The sequence below is a fragment of the Lonchura striata genome, chromosome 2 (genome assembly GCF_046129695.1).
Source record: "Lonchura striata isolate bLonStr1 chromosome 2, bLonStr1.mat, whole genome shotgun sequence".
Taxonomy (NCBI): domain Eukaryota; kingdom Metazoa; phylum Chordata; class Aves; order Passeriformes; family Estrildidae; genus Lonchura; species Lonchura striata.
Genome location: NC_134604.1, coordinates 17887912 through 17911175, shown reverse-complemented (window position 1 = coordinate 17911175; position 23264 = coordinate 17887912). Strand labels below are relative to the sequence as shown.

General features: G+C 45.7%; 1 protein-coding gene across 1 annotated transcript; it reads right to left on the bottom strand.

The window, feature by feature from the left end:
* Positions 1–214: 214 nt before the first annotated feature.
* ADAMTS1 (ADAM metallopeptidase with thrombospondin type 1 motif 1) lies at positions 215–8201 on the bottom strand. Its single transcript, XM_021550157.3, has 9 exons — positions 7157–8201; positions 6576–6922; positions 5990–6122; positions 5460–5627; positions 4923–5209; positions 4499–4685; positions 4223–4398; positions 3261–3436; positions 215–2955 (listed from the first exon to the last, which is right to left on the bottom strand). Exons 1-9 carry the CDS (start codon positions 7650–7652, stop codon positions 2214–2216), a joined length of 2712 nt encoding a protein of 903 aa, XP_021405832.1. The 5' UTR covers positions 7653–8201; the 3' UTR covers positions 215–2213.
* Positions 8202–23264: the final 15063 nt, after the last annotated feature.

Genomic DNA, 23264 nt, shown 5'->3' with positions numbered 1-23264 from the left:
TAGTTATTGCTTGTATTTGTAAAGAACTTTTTATAAAACCAGAAAGAGATTGGCTGTCTCCTGAATAATGTTAGGAATATTCCCCAGCATTTCTGCACTTCAAAGCAATGCCCAATGAAGTGTGATGTGATGAGAATTCTCTGAGATTCAGAAGGGCTGGGACTTGATCCACAGAATAAAACGGGAACTATTTCTGCAGAGACAGAGTCCAAACTTTGGCAAAGGAAGTTTTAATAGATTTTTACATGACACAAAGCCAAAAATATCCAGAAGTTACTGATGTCTCAAATTCCATGGCAAAAATCCAATAGAGCCCAACAGAAGAGTTTCTCTTGACTGCAGTGGTGATGAGATCAGGTATGATGAAACAAAAATCAGCTTTTGATGCTTAGTATCCATTGCATTAGAACGGCTCGTTCACACAGTGCTTCTTGGAAAAGCAGCATCAGGAGAAAATGAGAGAGGGAAATACTCCAGGAGTTGGTGAGGGAAACCTCTGACTGTTCATGAATGGCTCTGGCTTTGACTGCTCCTTTCCCACCAGTGAGGCAAAACTGCTGCTTTTGTACATATTTTGTTGGTTCTGAACATGACTGAGAGCGCTGCTCCCTCCCCCAAGCTGTTATTACAGCCAGTGACATCAGTATGGTTGCATTCCTTTTTCTGGAATAGATGAGTTAGTGGTTAAGTAATAAAATACAAAATTACCTCTTTTAAGGTGGTGTGTGACATTATGGGGAGAGTTCTCCAAACCTCTTCACTAACACAGGTAATTAGTTGCCTTTTGCTTAATATTTTCCTCAGATTCCAAGCTCTTTCTGTTCCATGGACTGGTTTTAGTCCAGTGAAATAAAGACACTCAATTTCCAAAATTTATAGGGTTCATTTATTACCTCTAGTAACATATTATACTGTATAAATACTCTATCCTTGTTATATGTCCTTTTAAAAAAGTGATAACTTAGAAGATCACATTAGACAAGAAGTATAAAAATAAATACGCTCATTATATGCATTTATTACAAATTATAACCCTTCCCAGAAGGGAGAGAAATATAAAATACTTATGAAGTATATAAAATCTATAGTAATATATTTTACTATATACATATGGAAAGCCATATTCTCTCATGGTCTATGGACTGGCACAATCTTCAATTATGTGAATGCTGGCGTTTTGCTGTGGATGGACCTGCTATCCCTCAGCTTTGCCTTCCCACCTGATCAGTGACTGAGCTCTACAAACCCAGCAGAGACCACAGAGGATGTTCCCATTCATAATGGGATTCTTTTTTTTTTTTTTTTTTTTTTAACTCAAATAATATCCATTGGCTGGGGTAAGACCAAAGGTTTGTGTGTGAAAGCACGACTGGAATGCTCACACACTCCATGAATCTGTTTGGCAGGAAGGCAGGACCAAACTGGAATCAGAAAAGCCAGTGGAAGGTATGCAGAAGGCACAAAGAGCAATTATTCAGACTCAGATTTCCACATTTCCAAGCCTCTGGATTACACATGTCACCACAGTGGCACTGGAGTGGCTGAGAGAAATGGAGAGGCACATTGGGATGACATAAAGGTACTTTAAAAAAAAAGCAATTCTAGTGATTTGTGGAGTTAATATTTGTTCTTGATATTTCTTACTCTTGACAGGTAGAGAATATGGCTTTATTTTTATATAAAACTATTCTCTGAAACAATAGCAGCCATGAATGACATAGTTAAAGCTCCTTTTCCAATCTTGTTTTTTGCCCTTTGTGAGGTAGGTAAGCCCTGACCAATTATTTTAAGCTTTTTCCTTCCCCTTCCTATACGTGGGGATTTGATCAGTACCACAAGATAAATCCAAAAGAAGGGAGAAATAACCAAACCCCAAAATGTTTGCTGAAATACGTCTCACTGCTCACATTTGGCTTAATTTATAATAGACTTTTTAAAAAAAGGCAATTCTGATGCCTTTGGGCCTTATCTGCTAAAGAGAAATGAATTACATGGGTCTGCTATCCCATCCAATTTTCAGCTGGCAAGGGATTTTTGGGATGCAAAGCCAACTCAAGCTGTTTGCACTGTCCCACCTCAACGGATCTTCTCTGTGAATTTTTTTAATGCAAAAACACAGGTGCAGCCTCTAGCCCTCTTTTGTGTTTTTCAGTGCACTGGTCTGAAGGAAAAAAAAAAAAAAAAAAGTTTTAGCTTTTCCAAAGCCATCCTATCTAGCTGCAGTCCGTGGCGTTGCAGAAGTCTATCAGGTGCTTGGGTTTCTTGGAGGGCTCACAGCTTTCTTGGGGCAGCACGCTGCCGTCGGAAGAGACACATTTCAACAACCTCTTCTTGAAGCCTTTCCCACACGTCTTGGAGCAGGGGGACCAGTCCCCCAGCTGCCACTGCGGGCAGGGCACGTCGGCACAGGGCCGCAGGTTGCTGGGCTTCAGCTCGCGGGCGCAGTCGGCGGCCGGCCGGCCCCGCGGGTCCCGGCACTCCACGGCGCGCCGCTGCCAGCCCGAGCCGCACGACTTGGAGCACTCGCCCCACTCCTCGATCACCCACTCCGAGGAGATGATCTCCCTGATGGCGTTGAAGGATTCTTTCTTCCTGCCCGCCGCCTTGTCCACGCCGGGCTGCGCCGGCTTCTTCACGAAGTAGGTGAACTTGATCTTGGGCTGCGGCAGGTCCCCCACCGTCAGCACCTGGATGGTCAGCGGCTCCTTCAGCGGGCTGAAGCTGCGGATGCGCTCCAGGGCGGCCGAGGAGCCGCTGTAGCGCAGCACGCTGCCCTTGTAGGTGATGTCCTGCTCCAGCGTGGACAGCGTGTAGTCGCCATTGAGGACGTAGGTGCCATCGGCGGCTTTGATGGCCAGGAAGCTGCCGTCGTGCCTCGCGCCCCGGTGGTTCCGCTGCTTCACCTCGATGTTGGTGGCCCCCGCCGGGATGGTGACCACGTCGTGGTAGCCAGGTCTGCCCCGGGAAAAAAGAGAAACACTGAGCCCTCTGCATGGAAGGGGAAAAAGCCTCCTGGCCCAAGACTAACCTTGTCTGAAGCCAAGGCGTTTAACTTGATAATGGACGAATCCCACCCACAAGAACAAGGTGAGCCGCAGCCCTATCATTAATGGACGAATCCCACCCACAAGGACAAGGTGAGCTGCAGCCCTATCATTAATGGACGAGTCCCACCCACAAGGACATGGTGAGCCGCAGCCCTATCATTAATGGACGAATCCCACCCACAAGGACATGGTGAGCAGCAGCCCCACACTCACTTGGCTCTAATGAGGGTGCCAGACACCTTCTTGCAGGTGGAGCCGTTGCCCCCACAGATGCCACACTTGTCGAACTTCTTGTTGGAGCCGATGGTGCGGTCGCAGCCAGCCTTCACGCACTGCCCCTGCACGCACACAGACGTCGAGTCGGGGCTGCACGGGGTGCCATCCACCACCTTGGGGACACAAGGAGCCTCGTTACAACATGCACAGTGCTCTGAAATTGCGTGACACAAAATACGGACGGGTGGGGAACCCGCAGCACCTGTCATTTTCAGGGCTTTGGAAACTAAAAACCAGAGCAGCCCATAGGTAGTCTTCTCACTTGCCAAAATGATGCCATGGTAAGAGAAAAGAACAATCTCAATTTTCATTAATACCTCCCCCTAAAAACCTACTGTTTAATGATTTCACACAAAAAAAGCCCCACTGATTTCTAGTGTCACTAGAAGGCAGCCATGACCTCGAAGCACACTGCCAGCATTGCTTTTAATGCTGTTCAGCACATCCTTTACTAGGAGTGCTGTTCCACAAAAACCCTCTGTGTCATCGCCCTGGTAGTTCTTGGCTCTCACCATCTGATGACAGCAAATTCAAGTAGCTATGCAAGATGAACATTTTTCCTCGTGTTTATTTTAAGCTGTCAGCATATTAGTAACCAGTATGAGAAAGCACCAATGTTCTGGCAAAGATCCCTCAGAGTTTTCCAAACCTATCTCAATGCAATCAGATTGGTGGAAGGAGAGGGAAGGAAACCAGGGTGGAGTGGGTAGAGGAGGTAGAAGGATTGTGCCAAAACACTTATAGCATACTTGCAATGATTCCACTATACATGGAGGAATAATCAAGCTTAAATATGAGAAGGACTATTTCAGATTTCTACACTGCTTGACTCTTCGCACAAAGAGAGAAAATAAAAATCCCCCTCCTGATCAGCTGGAAGAGGTGCAGTTTTGAAATACCTTTGGCTGTAGAACAAAGAAGTATCCTGTTCCTTTGGCTCTGCAAACCAGCTTGCATCTGTCTTTTGGAGACACACCAGCAAACTTGGGTGTCCATTCCACTGCAGGTCCACTTCCAAAGGCAGACTTGGAAAACTCATTGTGCTTTTCACACTGTTCCTCCCTGAACGTTTTGCCTGCAGGTAGACAAAAGACAGGTGGGCATGAGATCACCTCTGTCCGTGCTCTTCCTCCACAACACACCAACTCTGGCTGTCAAAAATGGGGAAAAATTACCGTTGTTGTCGGGGCAGTCCTCGATGTTACAGGACCTGTACTGCACCCGTTTCCCTTCGCAGTACTTGCCCCCGTTCCTCGGGACGGGGTTGTCACATTCCCGGAAGGAATACTGCACTCCCCCGCCGCAGCTCCGGGAGCACTCACCCCACACCCCCCAGGAGCCCCAGCCACCGTGCACTGGCGTCTGGAACGACAGCAACAGCAGGACATAGGTTAAATGCAGTAAAATCCATACAAAACCACATCACAAAAGCCATCATCACGCTCAGTTTTACCCACCCAAACTCATTAAAAACCCTGCCCTAAGTTTGTTCATTAGCGTTGTATCAACCTCATCTAAAAGATCCCTCCCTTTGCAGCATTTTCCTACTCAGCTCTGCAAAACCCAAAGCTGCACCCGCGTTTTCTTTTCACTACTTACATCATAATGCTTCTTCTCAGTCTTATTGACACACTTGCCATTCATGCACCACTTCCCTTCCCCGCAGCTGGTGCCGTCTGCCCAGGGGAAGTGTTTGGTTTGGCACACCAGCAGCCCTCCCGAGGTGCCCGTGCACCACAGCGTCGTGCACGTACTGGCTGCGTCGGGGCAGTGCTTGGACTCATCTCCAAACGTGAACTGGCACTGCCTGTTGGCATCGTACAGCGTGCCAGGCAAGTCCGAAGGGAGCTGGATGGGCCTGTGGGGCTTGTCCAACAAACACTCCCCTGAAAAAGTTGAGGAAAAAAAGGGGAAAAAAAAGAAGATGATGCTGCGGGTTCAGTTTTGAAAGGGAACTGCATTTGCTTTTGTGCCACCATTTTTGTAAAAACAAAGCTCTTTTAAACTCACTGACAGCATGCAAAAGGTTAAGTCTGAGCTGAAGCAGAAACACTCTTAAAAAAAAAGGAAAGAAAATTAAAGCAGTAAAGCACGAGAGCTCAAACGCCACATGAATGGAAAGCTTAATAACCTTACCATGACCGTTATCCAGAAATGTTGTAATCATGTAGGCACTGCATGGAGACCAGGGCTGGCTGCGGTCCAGGTTGGAGAGCATGGATGCCATCATGTGGAAATCCCGGCTCATTCCGTTGATGCCAGCACACTGCTTTGCATCGTCATGAGGCATGTTAAACACGTGGCCTTGGAGAGAAGGAGAAAAGCAAAGTCTGTGACTTTAGGAAATCTGTCCTATGCATTACCAACAGTATTTTAAATATTGCTCTAGCGCTGCTCATAGCCTGGTCTGTAATTAATAACCCGAAGCGTTCTTTTTTTTTTTTTTTTTTTTCTTTTTTTTTTTTTTTTTCCTGCAGGCACATACACAGCTCTTGCAGACAATGCTGCGCAGGCCGGATTTGCTTTCCCGAGTCCAAGCCTGCTCCAAGACAGGGCTTTGCCTCCTCCCGACTGCTCCGGGGAGGTGCAGGCTGGGCTTCGGGCTTTACGGCATCAAGCTGGCTTCAATTAATCCCAGGGAACGGCTTTGCAAACTTTTCAAGTACCTAATTCGTGGGCTGTTGTGAAGGCAGCCTGCAAACCATCGTCTTCTATGATAGAGCAACTGCGGTTTAGATCACAAACTGTTCCCACATCAGCCATCCCAAGAGTATCACATGTCTTGGCACCGCACAGGTCCTGTAAAAAAAGGCAGTTTCATTATTAATCAGATCAGAGACTTAACCTTGGCAAGAGCCATCCAGCCCTGGCAGTTTGCCTTTACTTATGGAAAGAGCATAAATATTCAGCACTTCAATGGGTATGATGGCAAAAATCTGTCTCTGGAACATAGGCGGGGGTTGCACGTAGAAATGAAATGCATAATTTCCATCTGAAATCTGCTAAAAATATATGGGGCAGGAACACAGTGCACAATCTGTGAGTTTACAAAGACACTGCACAAACTGTGAGCTTCACCAGACATGGTGGAAACAGAAGAAAAAAAAAAAAAAAAAAGCAGCTCATCTATTTTTCAGCCTGCCTTGCTGCAGCTGTGCACACGGCTGTCTCTGGACACTTTTTCAGAGGTTTCCTGGCAGAGGGGATAGGGAGCAGTGGGCGTGGGGCTGGATGTGACTCGGCGTCCCTCACCTGCCTGGTGAAGAGGATGGCCGTGTCGTAGTGCTCGGCGTGCCGGTCACTGGGCGGGTTGTGCTGTTTCTGCCAGCTGCAGAAGTTTCTCAGAGTCAGGGCGGCGTTGGAGGAGATATCCGGGCCCTTGCGCTCCTCATAGATGACCATGATCTTCACTACCACGAGGCTGATGGAGTTGCGGATGCTGGGGTGCTTGTACAGCTTGGCGGCCACGGAGAGCAGCGTCAGCAGGTAGTGCTTCAGCCCGCTGCCGTGGAATTCAGCCATGGACTGGTCGGCCACCAGCATAGTCTCCACGTAGCGAGGGCTGGACACGAACCTCTTCTTCCTCCTGCTTCTTGTTTCTGCGTTAAAAAAACACAGGGAAGGAAAGCGCAGGTGAGAGCAGCAAGACAGCGCCGTTTAGAAACTCAGACCCACGGGTACTCAGGATGCGCACCCAAGCTTTGTGCGCGCCCCGCAGCCAGGTGGGCACCTCGGGGTGGGATGCGGGGCGAGCAGCGGCCGGGCATCCCCGCCACACCCCCCGCCCTTGCCCTCCCCGTACCCCGGAGGCCGGCGCGGCGTCCCCACGGTACCTGCGGGCTCGGGCGCCTCCGCCCCGGCCCCCGCCTCGGCCACGGCGCAGCGGGCGGCGGGGGCGGCCCGCGGGGCACCGCGGAGGCGCAGGAGGTGCGGCCCGTGGCGGTGCGCGGTGCCGGGCGCGGGCTGGATGAGGTACTGGCGGCCCCGCAGCGAGAAGGCGCCGCGCAGCCCCGCGCACAGGCTGAGCGCGGCCGCCGAGCCGGGGTCCCGGTTCACGGTGCCGGAGTAGAAGCAGCGGGAGAGGTCGTCCTCGGGCGGCGGCGGCGGCCCGCCCAGGTACTGCAGGGTGAAGTCCGGGGCCAGGAAGCTGCTGTCGGGCTCCAGCTCCAGCGTCAGGCGCTCCCCGAAGGCCTCCAGGAGGAAGCGCTCTCGGGCACCGGGCGCGCCCAGGCGCCGCGGCAGCACCAGCGCCCTGCGCTCGGCGCTGCACAGCCCCAGCAGCGCCGCCAGCACCGGCGCCAGCGCCGGCAGCCGCCCCCCGCTCCTCATCGTTCGGCGCAGCCCTTCTCCTCTCTTTATTTCACTTTGTATTGGAATGGATATGGAAGATATGGGGTTTTGCTTTCAGGTTTTGGGGGGTGTCTGAGTCTTTCTGCCGGCGGAGGACCGCGCGGGAGCCGCGTCCCGCGGTCACTGCAGAGGCGGCGTCGGCTTCCCCATGGCCGGGGCGCGGCGGCGATGCCGGGGAGCGCGGCTATGCGAGGGCAGCGCTGCCCCTCGCTCCGTCTCTCTGTCTTCTGTCCTGCTCCGGCTGCCGCTTCTCCTCCTCAGCCTTCCCCGGCTGCAGCAGCGGCGGCGGGCGGGGAGGACGCTCCGGCGAGTCTCCGGCGGCCCCGGGACGGTCCCGCCTGCACTTCCAGGGCGCCGAGGAGCCTCCCGTCCTTTGCGGAGCGGAGCGCCGCGGGCCCGTCCGCCTCCGCCGTGCGGGGTGAGTGCGGGAGCGGGGCTCGCCGCCGCCCTTTATGGGGTCCGGCCGTGCCGCCCCCAGCCCGGCGCTGCCGCCGCGCCCGCGCCGCTGAGATCACTGCGTGCGTAACGCGCCCGCGGGCGGCCCCCGCCGCGCCGCCCTCCCGCCGCCCCCGACGGGGCGGGACGGCACCGACACGGCCCGGGGTCGGCCCCCGGCTGCCGCGGCGGGCTGGGCTGCGCCCCTCGCCTGCCCCGGGGGGCTTTGTACCCGGCTCCGGCCGCTGCGCTCCGCGGGATTCTCTCGTGGGAGCGCCTGGATGCGCTGTGGGTCCGTGCCCCGCGCCAGGAGCTCTGGACCGTCCACCTGCCGCTCCCCGAGCCCCGCGGGGCGCGGCAGGGAGGGGACGCATTTCTGCTCGCCTTCGTGGCTTTTCTATTTTTTTCCCTTTTTTTTAATTTTTTTTTTTTTTCATTTTTAATCCCCCCCTTCCCAAGAAATTCCTGCCCTTTCTCGGCTCTAATAGCTGCAGTCGGTCATGCACCTGTACTTCTGAGAAATGGTTCGTTTCCAATCACTTAAAACAGAGGCGTTTACGTAGGTGCAGCTAATGTTTTGCTTTGAAGCCATAACCCAAGCATGGTGGTGCTGCTAATCCCCTTAATTCTTTATATGCACAGCCCCAGCTTTCTGCTTCTGGAGGCCTTTTTTGGAGGAGGAGGGCAAAGAAGTGGTGAGTAAATGTGTGAATAAAAACAGACTGTGTGTACCTGTTGGTGACAACTCCTGGGCTTCCCAGTTAAACAAAGATGCTTCTGAGTCTGTCAACACATCATTTAATACAAGTATGAAACTCAGGGACTGAAAACAGAAGGAGCAAAACCTCGGGATAGGGCAAATGTTCCTAAAATTTTAAGTATCCTCTGTTTTCTTGGGATGGAGCGTCCCATTTATGCCACTAAATCTAATAACCCTAAGGCTTTTCTTCCTAATTTAAACCATGTCAGACAAACTTGAAACCACATGTGTGTGTCAATAGCCCAGTCTGACTGCCTGCTAAGTTCTGACAATGCATCCATTACCCATGGTGTCCTGTAGATCTTGCAAGTTTAGAATTGCGCATTGTTTGAAGCTGTGCAAAGGAACACAGGAAAAGATGAAACAAATTTCTCAGCTACTTGCTCAGCAAAAGTGCTTTTGACCCACAGAATTATGAGCAAAATCAGAAGTAGGCCTCAAAATGTGTGATTTTCTTTGGAACACAGCAGGAAGTGCTGGATTGACTTCCAGAGGTTGCAACTGCTGCCCATCAGCAGCAGAAAAATCCATTCAGTTATGATAATTTTTTACTTGAGTTGGAAATGTGTGTCAATCTCTACCCTTACCTTTGAGATCTATGTGTGCCCAGCTCTGCTGTACGTTTCCTAGGATAGAGCACAACAAAGGCACCGTTCATTGATGCTGTTATTTAATTTGGTGTTGGCACGTGATACCTAATTTAGGGAATTGCCAGTTTAAAAGCCTGGAAATAGAAACATGGAATTGAAAGGAAAGAATTTTCATAATTTATTTTTGAACTTGCATTTGTTCAAGATAGAGACTCTTGCAAATAGATATGAATACTAATAGATACTAAAATCTCCCTGTCTGTCGACATAATCAGTGTCACTAACAGATCAGCAGAGACCAGAGCCAGGCCACCAATGGTGTTTCCACCCAGCTGCCAGATGCACCTTTGGTTTTCCTGCTGTTTTTGATGTTAATTCTCTGAGTTGAAAAGATCCTGACCACCTTAAAAGATCTTTTTCAGGCTGAAAAGTCTTTTCTATATTCCACCAGGTGGCACTCTCTTATAAAAAAAATTGTTCTGGGAAAGTTTCATGGTTCATCTCCCAGCTTTCCTGGTGGAAAGGCTTACATTTTAGCAGGGAGCTTTATAGTTCCCTCATTAGGCCAGAAATTTTCCTGGCCTTTATGTAACATCCAGGGAAGTGTTTTAGCAAAGAACTCAGCTGTTCTGTTGCACTACCTGAACACAAATCATGTTGGGAAGGAATTTTTACAACAGGTTTGCTGCCTGCCACACCTGGATCACCACCTGGATCATCTTGCAAGTTCTTAAGTTGCTTCCTGTGAGCAACCCCCGTGAATTTAGCTGGATTATTCAGGGCACTGAAACCTCTGTGTATGTATTTTTCATCTACATTGCACCAAATCTGGGCCAGCTCCTAATCACAGTTTGTCTGAATCAAGCCTTAGAAAGAAACACACTGGCCTTTCTCAAAATCTCACTTAGATAATGACCCAGAAAAAGCATGAAATTGGTCTCTTAAAAGAGGTTTCTAGTGCTTGGAGGAAGAAAGCACATGCTGTCAGGAGTACAAGACAGTGTAATTCCGAGTAAACCGCCAGATAGCGCCACCACATCATCGGTTTTGGGACAAATCGTCGTTTTTTGCTCTGCAAGAACAGTTTTTATGGCTCAGACCCAAGTGCTGTCGGTCTCTGAGCAGGATTAACAATGCTGAAGCCTTAATTTCTTCACTACTGTTGGCAATAACGGCTGTTTCCAAAATTGAAAAAAAAAAAAAAGTCAACACAACCAACCACCCCAACCTTATTTGTTTCAATGCTGCAGAATGATTGCTTCTTTCAAAAACGGTTATAATTAAAATTAAATTAGAATTAAAACAGCAGATGGCACATTAGGCCCACTGAATAGGGGATAAAAGACCTGATGCTGTAGAAAAAGCCCTCTGAAAAACACTTCCAAGATTATTTCTGGGGATTGTTTCTCTATGATGTCTTTATGTTTTGTGTGATTAATTTATATATTTCTATTTATTGTTCATTTTGAGGTCATTAACTGTTGGGATTTTTTATCAAGATAAGAACGTTTAGAGAGAAAACCTCTAATTTTGCCTGTTTCGATAATCAGCAGAAAAGGGAAAAAGCAAAACAATGTCCATAATCACTTCAATGAGAAGTACACATTTTTATTTTGGAGGAGAATAATGGGATTTAACATGGTGATGCGTTTCTCTGTAATTTCTGCTTTTACATTACTTGTTATCAAAGTTGCTTTAAAAAAAATAGATGCAGAAATTTGGGCAGCCTCCAAATTTTATTGCTAAATAACTCATGTAGGCCTGTATGCACTCAAAATGAGCTGCTCCTAATTCTTTGTACTTTCCTTTATAAATTTTTATCAAAATGTGATTCAGCAGGATCTTGGACTGACACTTCTGGCTGTGTGAGTCAATTATTTTGCTATTTAAAAAGAAGGAGGCTTGCATGAGAATGTGAACTCAGACCTGTCCATACCCTGCAGAAATCCACAATAAGTGGTTTAAAAGTGTTGAGGTCTGACTTTGTGTCTCACTTTCTGGTAGTAGAATTTGCACCGCCATCTAAATTTCTTGTGAACAACTGACCTAAATCTGAATTTTCATGGTCAAAACAACTGCCAGGGATCAAATAAAAGCAATCAGGCAAAGCAAAATGCTGCATTATGGCATGTCTGCTTTAAAAGAGTTTCAGAAGTTAAATACAGCTTTAAAAATGGCTCCCAAGTCCCTTGACAAATGGCAAGGAGCACATTCATAGTGCCCTGAGCTCCACTGACATTTTGATATTTTTATCACACTGGGATTTCAACAGATCCCTCATTTTCTCCTGTACTGTGGACAGAGCATTTCAAAAGCACTGCAAGACATGATACAGTTTCAGTGGAATTCCTCCTGATGAAAACTCATCGCTGCACCTATTAATAATTTTTTACTTTTGAGATTTCTGTGTGTGATGCCACACTCATTCCAAAGCCACTGCCCAGTAGGATTTCCACACTGTCCTGGATGTGTTGGTCATTCTTTCTGACCAGAGACCATATAATGCTGATAAAACCTTATTAAAAGTGTCTAGAAATTTGAACATTAGCAGCAGACATTTTCAGTGGAGTTAAATATCAGTTCCCTCACCCTGGCTCATCCCCTCTTCCCCCACCCTTCCTCCCTGTTGTGATGGATAATCTAAAGTTGATTGGCAGTGAGTGCATTTAACAAAGGGCACAAACCTTTATGAAAAGTGATTAACCACTCTCCACTCTCCAAACAATTTATATACATGCTCAGACCCATCTAATCCATGCTTTGCTGAAAGCTTGGATGGGTTTTCCTCTTGCTTTCTAGGGATGTCACTCACTCATTGCCAGTAATGAGTATCTCCTAAAATTCCCTGGAGAGCTTATCCTTCTTTAACAGGTAAAAACCTGAGGTACAAAGTGATTTAGCAATTTCTTAGCAATAAGGCAAAATTCCTCTGTTACATCAATGCAATTCTTAAACATTTGCAGAACCTGTAGCTCTATAATAATTTTCATGACAGGGCCCATGGTGTTGCTGAATGGCTCTTGCTTTTTGGCAAATTGTATGCACATTTTGAACAGGACATGGGATGGATACCTCTTGGTTTTTTTTTTTCTGCTTTCAGTCCCCCTTGTTTCCTAATGTTAGGCTGTAATTTCAGATTGTTTTTTGCTTCTCTTTTAATGTTGGGTATGAAGTGACTGGAAAATCTTTGTTTGCCATCAGGTAGAAGGGCATGTAAATCAGTAAGACTTGTTTAGGTGTCTTGGGCTGGAACAAACTCCAAAAAGGTCTTCCTAGATCCTGGATTTAGGTCTCCCTAAATCCACATAATTTCTCTATGTCAGCACTGACACACAGTTTTAATCACAAGGTCAGCTGAACTGAGGACAAGACATCATGACATAATTTGGCTGACACATTGGGATGATTAATATTTCCATTTTATCAATGAAATGAGAGAAATAAAAGGTTGTTACACTGATCTTAGACAAAGAACTGCAGGTATCATGGTGGGCTGGATGTCAACTGACCCTTCATGCCTCCTCAGCAGAACAGGAGGATGAAAATAAGATAGAAAACCTTGTGAATAGACATAAAGGCTGGGAGCTCAATTACCAGTTACTGTCATAAGCAAAGCAGAGTTAACGTGGAGAAAAATAATTTAATTTACTGCCAGGTAGAGTAGGATGGTGAGGAGCAAAGAGAAGATGTTGCCTGCTTGCCTTACTTTTTTCCTCTTAATTCCTGAGTCCTCTCCCGTGCTCTCAAGTGGTGCAGGAGGATGGGGAATGGAGGGCTGTGCTAAGCCCAGGAGATCTCCTCTTTCACATTGATTTGCAAAAAAAAAAAAAAAAAAAAAAAAAAAAATCTGCCACCAGGAGCTGACAAAATAGATCAAGCTATTTCCATGGGGTTTGAGTTGATGTTGCCCCTTCCTGGCTGTCCCAGGCTGGCATGTCCCCAGGAAGTGTGTGAGGTAAGGAAGCCTCTGACTGAAACGCAAACTTTAAGGAATGTAGACATTTTAGAGGAGCTAAGATTTTAGTTAGAAATAACTTACTAGAGTTAATTAAAATAATAATAATAAATGACTAGGCCTTGATGAAGTTAGGAGTTAGTAGTTAACTAATAATTGATTGCTTGTCAGCACAATGTTTAGTTAGCTGGGTTTATAATGAAGAATACAGAAACTGAAAAATAGCTTTTAGGAACATAAGACAATTGTGGGCCTCTTCTATTCTGAAACCAATTGAAGGCAAGGAATGGGAGTTCTACCAAGAGTTCATTTGTCATATTTGCATTGAAAAGGTAGAAAGGTCAGAAGGAGGAAGACTTCATTTACTTCCTCATTTTGGAACCCATCCCCATGAAAGGGACACAGACCCATTTCAAGGGACAAACCACGCATGCTGAATGGCTTTTGGGATGATTAGCATACGAAGCGAGGAATGGGATGTACCAAAATGATGAATATGTATTTGTATTTTGGGTATTCAATACTTGTATGGATAAAAGGACTCTGTAATCACCTGGAAGGCGCGGTGTGTATTTGGGAGCTATCCTGCACACAATAAACACACACTTTCTAACTTTAAGCTGTTAGAGAGTTTTTGTCCCCTGTCACAGTTGGATATGGGTACTAGATCAATATCCATATTTTTTTGATAAATCATGACTGCCCAGGTGGGTGCTGTGGGCAGAGGAGCTAAGCAGCGGCAGCCATAGCCTCCCTTCTGTTTTTGGAAGTTTTGCCCCCTCTCTGTCTGTCCCACTGGCCTGCAGAAGCCTGGCCGTGCCTCCCTGCCCCTGTGGCACAAAACCTCTCTTGCACAACTGCAATTCCCATTGGGAGTAGCTCCCCCCAGGAGCAACCCCCTCTGCAGCGATGGGACGCAGAGCTGGGGCACGAAACGGGAACAAAGGGGACTCACAGACACGTAGGCCCCGCTCCTAGGAATATTTACAGCCAGGCTTAGCTCCCAGCATCGTGCTAGCCCCTCACAGGATCGAAAGCTCCATAAAAACTTGGCTGAAATTCTCTGTTTACAAATGGTATGGAGAGGAAGCATGTGCAGTGTCCTCTACAAGAAGTGAGGCTTTTCAAACAAAACACCCATCCATCCTCCAGGTCAGTTTATCCCACTGACACAGCAGGAAATAAACAGACACTAGTAAACCAAGGCAAACCAAATCTGTATTTTCACTCTTGTTGCTCTTAGGTCTTCAGAAAGAAACATTGTTGCTGCATAAGACCAAACATCAAAAGTCGGTTTACAAACTGTGTAACTTCCATTCAGCATCACTCAATTTCTCCTCTTGCTTTGGTATGCAAACCCTTAGGCAAAGAGAGGGAAGGGGTAAAAATAGGCATGGAGAAAGCTTTTCCCAGTATTACTCTATCTAATCTCAGTATTTTGACTCATTCTCTCATAGTTGTTTTCCGCCTTTAGCTTAATCACAAGATTATAAGTTTTAATTTCAAATATATTTAGATATGCTGTTAAAACATTGCAGGCAGAAAGATGCTGCATTGTTTCACATGGGATATTTGTTTTTATCAGAATAATTAATGTAATTGCCTGCACAAGCTCAGCCATCCTTAATGACCATAAGATGGACACGATTGGAAGGTGGACATCATGTCTGCTTCCTTGCTGGCATTGCCCTCTCCTGCTGGGAAGGAGTCCTGGTCTGGTGCCCAGTTTGGGTCCATGGGGAGCACAAATGAGGCAACCCCAAATTCTTTGGATTGCAGCTGGCTCTGGCTGCCTCATCTGCGTATCTGCATGTCCCTTGGGAAGTGCAAGTGGGGGAAGAGGATACGAAGCCCTCTTCATGGCTGATCCGGGTGGTTTGGGCTCAGGGAGGTGCTGGCTGAGCTCATGTGGCTGCTGATGGGCTGATCTGCAGGGGTGCATATCAGAATCTGAGGTATTGATGATTCTGAGATTGTAGAAAGTCTCTGTCTTTCAGCCCCGCTGCCAAAGTAGAAGCCATAATTGGTCTGTGCTGGTTTCAGGGTTGTTTATTCTGTTTATCTCTAACATGTTCTGCTGCCCTGCCCAGCTCTGTCCTGCAGGGCAGCGTGTGGGACTCTGCCCTCAGTGGGATGTTACAAACATTAAATACCAGAAACTACCTGGGCTGGATTTACAATAACGTGCCAATATCTGTCACCTACGTTGAACAGTGTCCCCAGCCTAAACCAACAGAAAATGCCAACACCACAGTGAAACATGGAGGGCATGAAGAAGGAGAAAAAGGACAAGACACACCCAATTTCCTCCATCTTGTCCCCTTCGGACCCCTAATCTAGAATCCTAAAATTTTACTTTTGCACCCGTGCCACACTTAATTATTACTTATATCAAACACTAAGAGCTTGTAATTCATCCTGTAAGATTGAAAACTCTTTTCCATGGACAGAGATCCCAGACAGTGTCTCTGGGGGCTCTGTCCAGGGGGTTCCTGACCCCCTGCCAGGGTCCCAGGGCAGCCAGGGAAGCCAGAGGGAAGCCCTGGATTCCCACAAGTGCACTGGCAGGAGAGGGCTGGTCCCCATTCAATGTGGGATTTAACAAGGGATATGAACTGGAGGAGACTTCTTGGACTTCTGAGGCTGACATTCCAAGTATTCCAATTTTTCCATTAACCATTCTGCTTGTATGTTATGTGTCTTCCAAGCCATCCAGGGAAGCCCCTTCCCTGAGACCTCCAATGTCCCAGAATTGATCAGCACAATTATCAAGCTTCCCTCACTCTCTTTTCCTTTCTTGGTTATTTAAAAAAGTCTCAGAATCTGTTGCTCAATGCCATTTATGAACTGAGTGTGGTATAAAAATCCCAGGTCCTGTGCAAATATGCACAGCTGTCACATAGAGCACAGTTTTTAAAACCAAAGCATCATCAGGTATTTTAGCAAACAGGTAAAAAATTTCCACTTTATAAAAACATACATTTATATAATTCTAGTGATGCCAGCTGAGCTGGCTTTGCTTTATATGGTAAATACACCAGCTAAAATAGGTTGTGCAAAGAAATTGTTAATAAGGCAAAAAAGTGAACCCAAATTTAACTGAGAGGGCCCTGCCAGCTTTGCAATTTGGATTTCAAAGCTCTCCAAGAAAAATATTCTCTTTTTACCTCCTCAAAAGGATCCAAACTCCAACATGGTGTCGGAAACAAATTGAAAAGCTATAAACACTCCAGCTATGACATCAGGCACTCAGAAACTGCAAGAAGCGACAACATTAACTTGTGATTTTTGCTTCGGGGAAGGCACATGTGTAGATGTGTTTTCCAGCAGGAACGATGGAGACAGAGAGCTGTAAAATTGAATTTGATGAACTTCAGGGGTGAATTACGTGTATCTACCTCCTACCCCAGCAGAGGAAAGGATGCACTGGTGAAGGAAGCAGCTTCTGGACCCATGTTCCTAAAATGCTGCAAACCACGCGTGCATAAACTCCCTGCCTGATCTTGTTTCAACATCCAAACAAATTTGTGAGCAGCTTTGATTATCCAAAAGCAGGGGAATGCAAACCTTCTGACACTTCCAGAAAGCCTCCAACAAGCACTTGGAGCAGGAAGCAGTGCCTAGGGAACATTACCACACAGAGATAAGTTTAATTACAGACATCAGCATTTTGCTGGAGAGGCTGCCTTGTCCAAAATTTTGCTCTGTATGTCATTTCAACCCTCGCAGATAGCACAAAAAGGATCAGCTGGTGTTCTAGACTCCAGGGCCAAGTGCTGTAAATAAATGCTGCTCCACACATGAGTAATTCCTTTGGCTCTGTGTGTGCTGCCTCTGGGTTAGGGAACAGAGGACAAACCCTGACCTGCTCTTTGTGCTCCTAAGGGGCACCAAAGCCCAGCTACCTCCAAGGCCTGTGCTCTCCCCACAAGATGAAATTAGCCTTTGCTGTGGGAAGTGTCTCATTTGTCCAGGAGTGGGGGTAGAAAGCTCTCTCATCCCACTAAGGCAAAAGGAAAGCATTACCTGTTTCAGTGAACTCAATTTTTTCTTGCCTAAGGTGGTATTAGTTGATCACCAATCTTTTCAAAGGGACATTGTAACCTAATCCTATTTAAAAGCCTATTAAAACCATTGGTTTATGACTAGATTTTGTAATAGGTACCATGAGAGCAATATTTTATATGCATTTTTCATTCTGTGTTGTCAGAGCAGGTGTTAAGTTGGAGTTTTGAATGCTTGGGTTTTGTCTGGTTTTGACATGGATCTACTTTTATGGCTATCAAGGAATATTGAATAAAGACATAAGAGAAACAATTACATTAGTGAGTTTATTGTCAGTCTTATGTTGAGAGGCAGGAGAAGGAAATTTGTTGCTATAGGGTGTGACTGCATACATGGATAATTATCTTATAAAATAGCATGAACATTGGCCAAAACTGGAAAAAAGCAGTGTTTCTAAACAGGAAAATATTTTGCTGCTGGGGATTTGGGGATTTCTGTGCTAAGAAAGGGCTGGAGGGGATGATTCTTTATGCAGCATGGAAACATTCTCAGCAATCCCTACTCCCGTTGAGTTTTTGTTATCCCCACACTCTCTAGAAATAAGTAACACATGGCTTCCTAGGCACAGAAATGGTGGCAAATCCATAATTGCTTTGATTAAGCTGTTCTGTAGTATTTAGACCACCCAAAAGATGGCACTAAACAACCTTTAGTCTTGCTCACAGGCACCCACATGCACAAAATTTGCTAATAATATTCAGAAATAGCTCACTAGCTTAATTCTATAATTTTGTGTGCAGAAGTAGGAATCGTTTTAGATAATTCTATGTTAGACCAACAGGAAAATTGGGGAGACTTTTATGTAAGCAGGTAAACTTTACACTGCAAATATGACTTCCCTAGGCCCACATGAAAGCAGTCATGTTTTTGTAAACATGACAATGTTACATTTGGTGAGCTGTGAAAATAGGTTAAAATTACCTAGGAGTTAGGCACTGCACTTAAAATATTTGTTTCTTTAGAAGCTGTACATTGACCTGTATAAATCTGTGGTTATTTGGCCCAAGGTATTTTTATTTATGTGGGTGCAATGTGGAGCCATCCCACCAAAGCCCATAGAGCTACATGGAACGACAAGTGTTAGCAAGGGGCTGACTGTTACTCCCTTTTTAAATGTATAGGGCTGATTATTTTGATTTTTAAATTAGCTGATTTTCTTCAGTAGGAAGAAAAAGACATGTTTTTGCTAGTCACTTCTTATTTTATGATGTAATAGTTGAAGGAGGAAAAAAACCCACTTATTTCATATTTGTAACCTCTAAAAACTCAGAAGTGACCTCTAATAAATACCAAACCATAAAGATGAGAGTGTTCACAGAAAGTGCTAGAGAAGGAATCCTCACATCCTGTGGGAGTAATTTTCTACAAATACTTCAGTTTCATTATTTTAATCAAATACATGTTAATAATAAACTATACAAATGAAAGAACACTAAGCACCAGTTTGCTTGGAGCAGAAATCATTTGGGTAGCAAAAGAAATTGAGAGATCCAACACCTTCCACAAATATTTGACTCCCCATTTTATGAGGCTCCTCTTTTGAATGTGGTTGACTGTAAAACTACAGCTGAAATAGGAGGATAAAAAGAAGCTTCCCAGGAACCAGACACAAAAATTTGCACCAATTGCTCCAAAGCTTGTCCTCTCTATGAGTTCAATAATTCACTCACTTCTGCCTTTCTTACTGCCTAACTATTTGGTTATAATCAAAATAAGAAGCTTGGATGTTGGGGTTTTCTTCAGGGAATGAGCTGGAGCACATTCAAGAGAACTGAGTGCCACCTGCAGAAAAACTGCACGGACATGAAAGCAGCAGCTGGCTCGGTTACATGTATTCACCATGGAGTAAAGAAGGCAAAAGAGGAGAGATAGTGGAAGTACACCCACAGCAAATGGGTGAGGAGCTGGGTTCCCTTTGTGCTGGTAGCACAGCAACAGGAGTTCCTCACCGGGAGATTCTGCACAATGCAGAGCACTCAAAGCCTCTGTGTGTTTCATGGCCACATTTTGGATCTCACAGTCCCAGCTCCTTGAAGCTAAAGGCTTGCCAATATTGGATGTGCAATAGGGATACTGAGTGCTAATAACCACTGCAAATATGTAACTTAAGAATTGACTCTAAGAGCTCTGTAGTTACAATTTTGATGTTGTGTATCAACGCCAAGTGAAGCAAATACTTGTGCCTCTCTCCAAGGCCTTCCTAATTTGATTTTAAACAACTTCATATTTTAATTGAAAATAAGTCACAGCATAAAAATTAGGTCACTCTGCAGGAATATATTTTGGGCAGGAGAAGGTGAGCAAAGCATTTTTCTGACAATCATTGCAACGTTCACATTCTGAGGGGACTTGAATGCTCTGCAGATATTTTCTATAACAGACAGGAGGTACAGTTTCTTACTTTGGGCTCAAAGATAACTTTGCAGTGAAGTAAGAGCTGGAGGACATCAAGGGGAGGGATGATAGGGAGGGAGAGAAGCTGAATTGGAACATTACTAATTCTCACAATGGTAGCTCAGTGAAAAAAAATGCTGCAGAACAAACCTGCCTTCAACCAGTCAATTTTTGGAAAGAATTATGGCCATTTGGAACTGAGTTCTTACTTGAAAACTCTTTGGAAACAGGGTATTGCTCCCAAGAACTTTGAGCCCTTTGAGACCTGGAAGGAGATTCATCTCACACAGCCTCAGACATCTGCTCTGTGGCTGCCTGCATCTGAACCCTGTGTCCCTTTGTCACGGGAAAGGAACACACATTTGGGATGTGCAGTCCAGCTGACCGACTGCATATACACTGCGGGCTGAAGAGAAGAGCAGTGAGTGAAGTTCCCATTCTCTCCCTGCTGCATCCAAAAGGCACCCATAAACACTGTTCAGAGGCACATCCAAAAGTCCTGGGAGAAATCCCTTCCAGTGTCAAAATATTGTTTTTTTACATTCTTGAAAGTCTGTTAAACATTTGCAACAATTTTATATATTTAGGCTTTAAAAATAAATAAATAAGAGGAGCAGTGTAATGCAGCCTTGGCAGACAGCGTGCCACTGGAATAAATTATGACAGCAGTGTTTGTCTTCATAGATCTACTCCCAGAAAAGTCAGCCATTGTTCCATAATGCAGCTTGTAGAGCAGACTGAGCCCAGGGATGGATTTGTCTGGTCAAAGGAAGATGCATTTTCCATCTATAATCACCTGAGGAGAAGCAAGAGCCTGTTGGGCACTGTTCATTTGAAACTAAGCTCAGGGGCAAAAGCCACAAGCATTGTACCTCTTAGGTGCCTGCTTTTCAGTCCTGTTTGATATCTTTAGTCCTGTTTAATATCTTTATTTATGATCTGGATGAGGGGATTGAGTGCAGCCTCAGTCAGTTGCAGAAGAAACCAAGCTGGGCAGTTCTGGGCCCTGCACTGCAAGAAGGACATGGAGGGGCTGGAGCATGTCCAGGGCAGGGAACGGAGCTGGGATGGGGCTGGAGCCCCAGGAGAGGCTGAGAGAGCTGGGACGGGGCTCAGCCTGGAGAAAAGGAGGCTCAGGGGGGACCTTGTGGCCCTGCACAACCCCTGACAGGAGGGGACAGCAGGGGGTTGGGGTGGGAACAGGGAAAAGGGACAGGAGGAGAGAGAACGGCCTCAGGCTGGGCCAGGGGAGTTTCAGGGTGGACATCAGCAGGAATTTCCCCATGGAAAGGGTTCTCAGGCCTTGGCAGAGGCTACCTGGGGACACTTGGAGTCCCCATCAGTGGAGGTGTTCAAGGAAGGCACTCAGTGCTCTGGGCTGGTGACAAGGAGGGGATCAGACCCAGCTTGGACTCGTGGTCTTGGAGGTCTTTTCCAACCTCAGTGATTCTGGGGTTCTCTGTCAATTAGCAAAGGTACCTGGTTTGACTAATTAAAGATGCTGTAGGCAGGGCCAGGACTCCTGTCTGCATTGTGGAGCTGCTTCTGTGGATGCAGCTGCAAGAGGTGGCTGGAATGAAAAAATAACTGCGAATGTAAACCTGATGCTGAAAGCAGCTGTAAAAAATCCTGGTAACAGAAGAACAGTTGTTTTATATCACTATTTTGGAGCCTAGAAGCCCACGGTACATTCCTGGCTATGGTTCTGCTCACTGTGTGACTTAAACCAGGATAATTATGACTTTTATGTCTTCCAGTTGCTTCAGCAGGGAAACAGGGGGAAGAATATCTTCTGGTGCCTATTTGTCACCACTTCATTTGACCTGTGCAAGCCTAGACAAATTCTGAAATCTTGCAGCTCAGCTTCACAGTTAAGGGGAACTTGGGGATATTTCATTAGGATTAGGCTTTGAATGGCAGCACTGTCTTTTAGCTAGGCTAGGCCTGGATCAACCCAGCATAACTTACTTGGGAGAAAATCCAAGCAATGAATTAATCAATCAATCCTTGGAAATGCAAACATCAATTTATTTCATGGCATCATATGTATGAGCTTTGCCTTCTCATTTCTTTTGGTCCTGCTGTTGCTGCAATGTGATGCTGAACCTGGAATTAAAGCTGATAGTATTGACCTCAAATTTTGGATTGGACCTGTGCATTTGCAGTTGCCTTCTCTTTTATTTCCCATGATTTCCAGCTTGTGTACTGTATGTGTGTTTGGGTGCCCACACTGTGCTTCTGCCATTTGTTTGCAAAATATCTCATTGGCTGAAGCTACTGTGGTGGAAATCATTAATGACTGCAATGCGTGCAATGCCTAATTAGACCTGGAACCCATGCCTTATCTTCTCACAGGCAGCCAAAAATCTTCAAGGGACTTGAATCATGATGATTGCAGTCATTTTGAGAAAATATCTAAATTCAGTCCATATTAGAGAGTTCCTGCTTTATTAGCAGCTGCTTGTTCTTGATTCCCTCTGTTTTTTGACATTCTTGTAAATTTAAATTCATTTGCTGCACAGGAGCTTGAAAGAACAGCACATTGAACTGTTTGCTCCAGTGCTCTGTTACAATATTTTCCCATAATAAGAGGGCACGAAAACATCCAGCTATCTGCTGGAAAATGTACTAATTATTTTCTGAGTGGTGAAAGGTCACAGCCGGCAAAGCAAGGGAAAGACAAGCAAGATCCATATAGCTCTGCATTGGAATTACAGCCTTATAGAAGCAATTGTAAAGCTTTTCTAAAACCATGTTGTCAAACAAGAAGTTTAAGACTTTGTGTCAAGACCAGGAAGAACTGCCCACAGAAACAGAGTTATGGGATTAGCAAAGAATAGGAACATTTCATTTTCAAATTAATTGAGCAAACTTTGATCATTGTGCAGCAAATACCCCAGACTTGAGAAATCCTGCCACTGACCTTGAAGGTAGAATAAAACTAAGGGAAAAGGGGAAATAACTCACCAATTTTTTAATTAGCATTTTGCCAAGACTTTTAAGAGTTTGAATTCCAAATGTTTTCTAAGAAAGGAAAACATTTTCTTTTATTGAACAGCCCTGGGGGTTCACTACCCTTTTCTCCCCCTCAATCCTCCCTGAGAGGTGTTCTTATTTCTTGTCTCTTGCATATATGTGTAAAAATACAAAGTCATTTGTAAGGAGTTCACTTAATTCCTCACTCTTAGATCACATTCGTTACACATTTTGTTTGGCAGAAGGGAAGGGAAGAGTGTGCTCCAGCCAGGGAATGCTGCTGTCCGCTGAAAAATGTGTTTGGATGGAGGAGCTCTTTTTCATTGATGGATTGTGGCTTTTGGCAGCAGAGGTGGCAGGAAGCAGTTGCCATAACTACTATACCATTAAAACAACAACAACAACAAAAAAGGTTT

Excerpts from the sequence above, each read along its gene's own strand:
- ADAMTS1 (XM_021550157.3), bottom strand. The coding sequence starts at position 7,652 with ATGAGGAGCGGGGGGCGGCTGCCGGCGCTGGCGCCGGTGCTGGCGGCG. Across the intron at positions 6,923-7,156 it reads GGAGGCGCCCGAGCCCGCAG|AAACAAGAAGCAGGAGGAAG; the intron begins GTACCGTGGGGA and ends TTTTTAACGCAG. Across the intron at positions 4,399-4,498 it reads GGACTGCCCCGACAACAACG|GCAAAACGTTCAGGGAGGAA; the intron begins GTAATTTTTCCC and ends GTCTACCTGCAG.